The sequence below is a fragment of the Gloeophyllum trabeum genome (genome assembly GCF_000344685.1).
Source record: "Gloeophyllum trabeum ATCC 11539 unplaced genomic scaffold GLOTRscaffold_00017, whole genome shotgun sequence".
NCBI lineage: Eukaryota > Fungi > Basidiomycota > Agaricomycetes > Gloeophyllales > Gloeophyllaceae > Gloeophyllum > Gloeophyllum trabeum.
In genome coordinates this window covers 636997-644855 of record NW_006920426.1, presented here as the reverse complement: position 1 = coordinate 644855, position 7859 = coordinate 636997, and the positions used below count along the sequence as shown (strand labels likewise).

At 52.6% G+C, this 7859-nt stretch overlaps 3 protein-coding genes across 3 annotated transcripts; 1 reads left to right on the top strand and 2 right to left on the bottom strand.

Annotated features, from left to right (window-relative positions):
- Positions 1 to 1697: 1697 nt before the first annotated feature.
- GLOTRDRAFT_133458 (uncharacterized protein) lies at positions 1698 to 2596 on the bottom strand (the record flags this gene model as incomplete). The annotated part of the gene is made up of 4 exons (XM_007872377.1): positions 1698 to 1711; positions 1764 to 1899; positions 1972 to 2041; positions 2187 to 2596. The coding sequence occupies 4 exons, from the start codon at positions 2594 to 2596 to the stop codon at positions 1698 to 1700; spliced, it is 630 nt and encodes a 209-aa protein (XP_007870568.1).
- Positions 2597 to 4464: 1868 nt separating this feature from the next.
- Positions 4465 to 5772, top strand: GLOTRDRAFT_141251 (uncharacterized protein). The gene is made up of 6 exons (XM_007872376.1): positions 4465 to 4831; positions 4883 to 5013; positions 5071 to 5209; positions 5278 to 5432; positions 5494 to 5660; positions 5718 to 5772. Exons 1-5 carry the CDS (start codon positions 4517 to 4519, stop codon positions 5621 to 5623), a joined length of 870 nt encoding a protein of 289 aa, XP_007870567.1. The 5' UTR covers positions 4465 to 4516; the 3' UTR covers positions 5624 to 5660; positions 5718 to 5772.
- A 270-nt stretch (positions 5773 to 6042) lies between these two features.
- On the bottom strand, positions 6043 to 7761 carry GLOTRDRAFT_123364 (eukaryotic translation initiation factor 3, subunit 6). Its single transcript, XM_007872375.1, has 5 exons — positions 7511 to 7761; positions 7301 to 7455; positions 6544 to 7244; positions 6384 to 6492; positions 6043 to 6313 (listed from the first exon to the last, which is right to left on the bottom strand). Exons 1-5 carry the CDS (start codon positions 7716 to 7718, stop codon positions 6164 to 6166), a joined length of 1323 nt encoding a protein of 440 aa, XP_007870566.1. The 5' UTR covers positions 7719 to 7761; the 3' UTR covers positions 6043 to 6163.
- Positions 7762 to 7859: the final 98 nt, after the last annotated feature.

Here is a 7859-nt window from a genome sequence, read left to right as displayed (position 1 = left end):
ATACGAGCACTTCACAAGCCTGCAGCTAGTATCGGGTGGGCGCAGGAGGTTTACACATACAAGAAACACCTCCTCTAGGCAAGCCGATATATGCCGGGGCCGTGTAGGCTGGCAGATCTACCCATCAAGTGGCCACCAGACTTGTTACAGTGGGCATTTTGGACGGTGTTCAACCTCCCATACGACAAGGGGCCAACTTGAGGCAATTCTGACTTCACAGACCATCTGTATGGTATACAATGCATATACGTACCAACCCGCTAAGCTCCCTGTAGCATACTTCTCGAGATTTCGGAGTTCTGTAAAAAATCTGACTTTTACAGAACCCCCCCAATGATAGTACGACGTTGACTACCAGCGATATACGAAGGAGGGCTTAGCCTGAGAAAACTGACATAAGAGCTTTAGGGCCGGTCAGATCTTTGACCGATCTTGCAAAAATGGCGGAGAAAGTGCGAACACACTTGGTCGCAAGACCCTCCTGAACAGACTACGAGACGGCAGGTGCACTGACGAGGACTACAGACTTCTACAGTCACGCATCGTATCACGGGCCAATCTCCGCCATTTTTGCAAGATCGGTCAAAGATCTGACCGGCTGCTATGTTTGGCCCTAGTGGCGCCACTACTGAACAAGGACTTGGCACTTCGGGAGTTGCAGTATTTAGGGCCGGGCAGAAGATTGTACGAAAGGTAATTTCCAGCCAATTAGAGCCCGCGGAATTCCCTTTCGTACAATCTTTTGCCCGCCCCTAAAGACTGCAACTCCCGCAGTGTGGCCATGGTCGGGAATCCATCTCAATGTTCATACTTAAGTCCCGCTCAACTGCTCAACTATGTAATTAGTGTTGGTTTGTGGATGCCACCAGGTACAGATGAAGGCCTATTGTGAGCTAGAACTTAGAGCTACAGGGAGTGCACAGTATTAAGCATAGATCCTTGTACCTCAGAATTTTTGAGTGTTGTATGTCATGGCTTGAGAAGGATTTGAGTGTATGTGCACTCCATCTAACATGGGTATTCAATCATTCAAGTTTTCTGGGTCTCCATGCCATATATAAGTCTGTGATGGACAATTTACAAATAAATAGAAAATCCATGTCATTCCATGGCTTATGAGACTGAACAGATTGTAAGATAAAACTATGATGTGAAGTGGATGCCAGATGTCCAGGCAACAGACATGCACCATTAGGCATTCTTGGAGAGTGGGTAAGTATCTCTTAGACTACTTAGGAGACAACAGCACAGGGCATTCTACCTGGCCCTAGATGGAGCTTGAATGAAAGAGAACCGGGGAAAACTTAGGTCCCCTATATTACTAACAATATCCTTTGTATTATGGTAGAAATAGTCTCCTTACGATGATTTGTCGACCCCCTGTAGCAGCCGCAACATTTTGAACTTAGTGCAAGTTCTCAAGGTCGATTTCTTGAACAAAGGAGGGGTAAGTTGCCGGCGCCAGACGGCGCTTCACGAGTACTATAGCTAGTAGCTAAAGGTGCCAACGCTCAGCTGTATATTGATTCCGAGTAAGAAAGGTTGATATATTCCGCATGTTTACAGATGGTCGCGCTGACTGATCATGATGTAGTACACCGACAATACTAGTAATTTCGCGACTGTACGGGATAGACAAGAGTTGAATCAAGTCTCTGCAACCGCACCGCATCATGATCCTTCACCAAGGCCGTTCTTCACGCCGATACGACTATATAGACCAATGAGCACCCGACCTAAGCAGCTCCCCGGTATACACTTACCCCGGAGACTGTAGTTCGGTTCGTCATCGTTATCGTTGAAGTTCGCCTCACACCTGACTGTGCCCGCGGAGGGACAAGTAAACTCGAGACTGTTTGTGTTGTACCCCTTTGCATACTGTATGGTGTCGTTCGGGTCCTGCCAATGATACGAGGGAAGACCATCAGCCAATCTGAGAATATTGGAGAGATACATAATGGGGAGACACACGTCGACCTCCATGGCGATATGGCTGACGGTGCCCGGGTAGCAGCCGGACGCGTCCATTGCCTGGCAGTAGCTGTCAAGTAAGCGAGGATCAGCCCACTCCGGCGAGTAACCAGTGGCAAGACACGTACTACTGCTGTCCAGAGTTGCACGACACGGTGATTTACCTGCAGCGCATGCCTGAGTATTTATTTCGCTGTACAGATACATAGTTTTACCAGATATAATGCTCCTCCCCGAGCGGACAGATGGAGCCACATCCGCTCCTAGCTTCGAGAGCCCTGGCGCTCACGTCCAGCGCCGGGCCGCTGAATCCCACCGCGAGGACGTCTGCTACAGCGGCGTCGGCGCTGTGGACGGCCAATACGGTAGCCACGAGAGTAGCGAGGGCGGCAAAGGTGCTAGTGAATTTCATTTCCTTGTTTTTGTTGTAAGGGTAAGCGAGCTGTGGTAGCTGACCTGGGGGAGTGGGTCTGACATATTGCCCTTTATATAACTGGACGTTGGAAAAATGGGGAGATGTATTGGTATTGGATCGCAGGGTCGAGCGCAACGGGGGATGGGACACGCCGGAATGCCACACCACGTTGATCCATGGGTGGCGGATCGAGGTGGGAGCGCGCCCCATTTCGAGCCCCGCGACTGGCGTCTCTCGGGGTGAGGGACATGCACACCGACCATGACTGATCCTGTGCGTAGTTCAGCCAACCTGATTATATGGTTCTACGCGCCTTATGTGGAGATACAATAAATCGGATGGACGCTCGCAGTTGGCCAGAGATATTGGACTACCCCACGTCCAATAATGGAATATTGGACGTCACGAGACGAACGATGACCAGTTCCAGAATCCTACTTACCACGTCTTCGAAAATGGGCGAGACTGCCAGCAACTGCGAAAGACGCGCAGACACCTCATCACGGTTTGGCCTCTCTCATCGTCGTACTGGGATAGTAATCCTTGTGGTTATCAGCAATAAAGCAGGCGTGAGATTGACTATGCACATGATTCGGCACATACGCGCGAGGGGTTCAAGCGAGCTTCGAGTGCGCAGTGTGACCAGAGTTAAGCATGTTCAACCAAAAATTCTGCTCGTGATACGAAGTGACTGAGGATCTAGATAAAGGTCGAACGCGTAACAGAGGCTAAGGTTGCTGGTGGAAGACGGTTAGTGTTCCGGGAGAAAGTCTCTGGCCTGTAAGTTACTGGTAAGTTACCTAGGTCCTCCTGGAGGTTGTTTCTTACCCATGTCAGTTACGGTAAGTTACCTGTTTCGGCAATTGCCGTACGTATAGCGAAAATAGCAGATTTCGCATGATTTTCGTTGTTTTCGCCTCAATGCACCACGAAGATGTCTCGAACATATTGAATACCGGTTCAATACTGTGGTACTTGTCACAGGACTTCTTGTATCCCACCATACCCGGGCAAAGACGCTTGTCTGCTCGGTCATTACTTACACTTTTTTACACCCCTCCTCCGATGCAGGTGGTAACTTACAGTAATTTACCAGTAACTTACCGGTAACTTACCAGGAGGTAACTTACCACCGACTTTCTCCCCGAACACTAAAGACGGTGATGGAGAGAGGGCTACATTTGAGAGCGGTCTTTCGAAACTGCGATTTCGGTTCACGATCAATGTCACGGTCATGATTCGAACCGGGATGCGAGCCACCAGCATACTTGGGAACTTGAGTTGACCCCAATTTCCTCTCAGCTTTTCCACGCGTATGCTGCTGGCTTGCACTCGCAAAAGCTGAATGTGGACCGGGTGGCTCTGAACCACCTGCTATAGCGGCGACCCGGAGCTGTACCAATTGTCAGCTGCCGGCGAGCCTAAGCTTGTCCAAAAAAAAAAGCTGAATGTCTCGCCGAGTCTCACCATTGGTCGGCACCTGTCCATCTCTCTCATAATGACTGCCTTCCTTCGAGTATTGCCATTTATCTTAGTATATTAGGACGTCACTTCCTTACAACTCAGGAGATGCTGCGAGCCTGCGGCATTCGGCATGATAAACAGGAATGAGTGGTAGGTGCCACTACACATTATGCTGATCGTGACCACAGTGCCTCATGATCGTGCATACCCGGAAAGACGCTTCTCGTTATATGCATCATCATATCATAATATGCACAGGAATAGGCACGTATGTATTGCTTTTCCTTCTACTGGGAGCTCAGGCTGGGTTGCACTTGCAGTGTGCTACACAGCACCTGAGCGGTTGCATTGCCATTCATGTGTCTTTGGGGTAGTGAGGAACCATTGTTAAGGTAAGAAGCTCCCATTTTGGACCGACGTCTCAAACCTAGTCAAGATGCAATGGCACTTGAAGCCATCACAGCGTGGCAGTACGCTCCCACAGTTGTGAGTATAGCGTAATCTACAAGCACAGCAGGAGGTGGCGAGCCGAAGCACCCAAAGCACAGAAGCTGTGCAAGTTGTATGACGTATTTAACACAGATAGCTCCAGATGCCAGACTCGACAGAGCCCTCACGCCGTTCGACTTAGTCCTGCACTCTCTCTCTCCCCCCCCCCACCCGAAGATGCCTGGCGTCTTCGGGACTCCGAGTCGAAAGCGTAGGAAGAGAGGATACGACAAGGAAGAAGGGACCACGTCGACGGTGGCGGCGCAGTCCGACCTTTCTAACGCTGGAGCACCTTTGCATGCCATGAAGAGGCTTATGGCCTTCACAAAGCGAAAGAAGAAAATAATGCCGGACGAAAGCAAGACCTCGGGAGGGTGGGACCATGCCAAGACGGCCGTGGCTGTCATCGGTGCCCTCGCTGACGCGTCCGTTAATGTGCCTGGGCTGAAGCTTGTGTTCGGGGTAGCAGCCGAGATTATCGTCATGGCGCAGGTACCCGAGCCACTCCTCCTATGCGTTTTTTGCTGATATATGATATCGCAGAGTGAGCAGTCGAACAGAGAGGATGCCAAGGAAATCGAAAGCATCGTACAGAAAAGCATCCAGATGCTGGTGGAAGCGACTACGAAAGGTGGGATGGAAGAGGCGAAGGACGCCATTCAGGCATATGCTAGGTCAGTGATTACCCACCTCCTGGGGAGTATTTGCACACCAATACGCGCGCTCCATAGTGTGCTAGAGGAAGCGAGAGATGACATGAAGTGTCTGAAGAGTCGCAAAGTATGGCGGAGAATCCTCAGTAGCGATGCAGACCGCCAGAAGATAGTCAGGGCCAAAGAGCGACTGAACACGGGGTGGCAAGGACTACAGGTTAGTGTCTTTTCTCCCGAGTCAGGCTGGTCTAGACTGACTGTTCATCGATGCCGTGATCCTCCAAGACATCGCTGGACCTTCATAACGCCGCGGTGCAAGCCCGAATAGAGAAGCAGCAGGCCCGCAACCACGACGCAGTCATGGCCCGCCTCAAGCAGGCCGTGGACCAGGGCACAAAGATTGTTCAATTGATTGCGAAGTCTGGAGGAGAACGAGAGACGTGAGTGCAGCGCTGACAGTATCCACCATCCATCATGCGGTTCCCTAATCGGACCATTTAGAGATTATAACATCGACATCACTGGCGCGAGCCGTCGTCTCGTGCCGGTGATGCTGAAGGTATATTCGCCTCTCGAAGCCAAATTGCCTCGTGTGGTAATGGACGTTCATTCTGTCGTTTTATTTGGTTGAGCCCTGTCTCTTATGCCTAATTGCGCGACGCCCCGAGGTACGTCCTCTTCTCCTGGAACTCCTTCCACAGCAATGTTTTAAATGCTCAGTACAGCTTCACTCCGAGGTCATACTCGGTCTGTCATGCATGCACGAGCAGGGCACCCGCGACGTCGGAAAGCAGTTCGCGGCGTCGCGCAATTAGTCATAAGGGATAGGGCCGTCGTAGCCTTATTCTCGCCTCTGTTAATAATACTGTTGTATTCTCCAGCTCCTGGAAAGCCCACTATGACGCACTCCTAAATTTATACACATATCCAGACCCTTAGACAGACACTGGGCCCGGCTTTTGGACGATTCCGCGTTGAAGTGGAGGTGCGGACATGATTGCAGGAATCGTGAGGGATATCCAAGGTGACTCAGCTTAAACGTAGCATCAAGTCGGCACAGCCCAAGGGCCAGTTTTGCATGAATATCAGTACAACACAAACCAGCACATCCTATGATACACAAGCAAGAGCACATGTACCGTCCCCTCCACTTCCCTCCCGCCCCACCACCTCACCGTGCCTCCTCGACGACAGGCACGGGCGGCTGCGCCGCGCGCGCCATCGCGACGCCGAGCGCCTGCGTGCGGAACGCGAGCCCCCGCGTCTTCTCGATGATGGACTGGTAGATCGGGAGGGGGTGGCGGTTGATCTCGATGACGTTCTGCGAGGGGAGACACGGGGGTTAATGTCAAGGGATGGGGAAGGAGGGGAAGGAGGGATAGAGGGCGTACCTTCTCGAGGTCGATACGCGCGTCGGCGCCCATGCGCGTCTCGCGGATGAGGTTGACGATCCATTTCTCGCCCTCGTCGCGCGAGAGGTTGAGGCGCTCCGACAGGTCGCTATTGAGTCGTCAGCGGAGTTCCTCAAAAATGGGCTAAGATGACACCCACCCAATGTCGATCCGGTGATGGATCCGGCAGTACGCCTCGCTGATCAAGTACCGGGCATTGTCGAGGAAGTCCTCCCTGAACTCGTTCAGGAAGAAATCGTCGCCGATCACCTTCTCCGCGAGCCCGAGCTCGCGCTGCGCCGCCTCGAAGTCGAACTCGACGTACAGCTCCTTCAGGAACTTCGTGACGGGATCCTGGTACTGGTACTCCTCCATCTGTATCACCTTCACGACCTCCTTAATCGCATGCCGTACGCGCCCGGAGCTGCTCTGGCCGGACGTCTTGCGCGAGAGCACCGCCGCCGCGGCGAGGTACCTCAACACCCACGGACAACTCGTCTGTATCGTATTCAAATAATTCGGGCTGAGGAAGATCTCAAGCAACAGCGAGCGTCCCTGCGGGTGGTTGAAGTACACGAAGAGGCTCCAGTGCAGGAGCCACGTGCGGCTGTGCAGCTGGAGGAGCTCGCTCGGGCGCGCGTCGATCGACTCGCGGAGCGTGTTGAGCTCCTCGAGCGCGACGTCCCACTTGCCTGTGAGGATGTCGCACGCGAGCTTGCCCCAGCTCGCGGAGGTGTTCAGGTCGGTGTCGGTGGAGAGCACGCGGAAGTGGTAGAGGTAGTCGGCGGCGCCGGAGTAGTTGCCGTAGGTGTATTGGAACTGGCCGAAGTTGTAGAGGGCACGGATTTGCTCGAGGGTGACCTAGGGACGGAGGGGTGGGTGAGGGGAGAGGAGAGGAAGAGTGGGTGGGTAGTTACGTTGTAGTGTTCTTTTAAGTATTGCAGGTTCTGCATTTTGTCTTGTCGCAGTGCTTGGGCGACTTCCGGGTTCTCGATCACGTCCAGGACAGCCTGAGCCTCTTGTTGCAGGCGCTCGTTCGTGGACACGGCGTTTTCCCTCTTCTGCGCGAATTCTGACCGGCAAAGTTGATGAACTCCGACTTCCAAAGTAAATCAAGTGTCACGCACCTGCTGGAACCTCCTCGTCCGGATGTAACTGCTGGAACAAACTGACGGCATAGTCCACCATGTTCGTTCCCTTCGCGAGCTCATACTGGGCTGCGGCGACATCTTCTGGGGGGAACAAGCCGGTCTCGACGAGGTGAGTTAGGAGAGGAAATGCAAGATGGCGGTCGAGGTAGGGGACGATTGTGTTGGTGAGGTCGTATTCCGCCATCTTAGTTTGTGAACGCCCGGTACAGGAAATTTGGGTCAATACGAGAAGGCGTCGGCAATTTCCGACGTGACGCGGCTCAGGTGTGACCGTTTACTGAGATGAATCAAGTACACGGGATTTCCTTGAGAGTTAGGTGGTATA

Coding starts and splice junctions, on each gene's coding strand:
- GLOTRDRAFT_141251 (XM_007872376.1), top strand. CDS start 4,517: ATGCCTGGCGTCTTCGGGACTCCGAGTCGAAAGCGTAGGAAGAGAGGA. Junction 4,832..4,882: donor AGATTATCGTCATGGCGCAG/GTACCCGAGCCA, acceptor ATGATATCGCAG/AGTGAGCAGTCGAACAGAGA. Junction 5,210..5,277: donor CGGGGTGGCAAGGACTACAG/GTTAGTGTCTTT, acceptor TGATCCTCCAAG/ACATCGCTGGACCTTCATAA.
- GLOTRDRAFT_123364 (XM_007872375.1), bottom strand. CDS start 7,718: ATGGCGGAATACGACCTCACCAACACAATCGTCCCCTACCTCGACCGC. Junction 7,456..7,510: donor GGACGAGGAGGTTCCAGCAG/GTGCGTGACACT, acceptor TTTGCCGGTCAG/AATTCGCGCAGAAGAGGGAA. Junction 6,493..6,543: donor CATCACCGGATCGACATTGG/GTGGGTGTCATC, acceptor ACGACTCAATAG/CGACCTGTCGGAGCGCCTCA.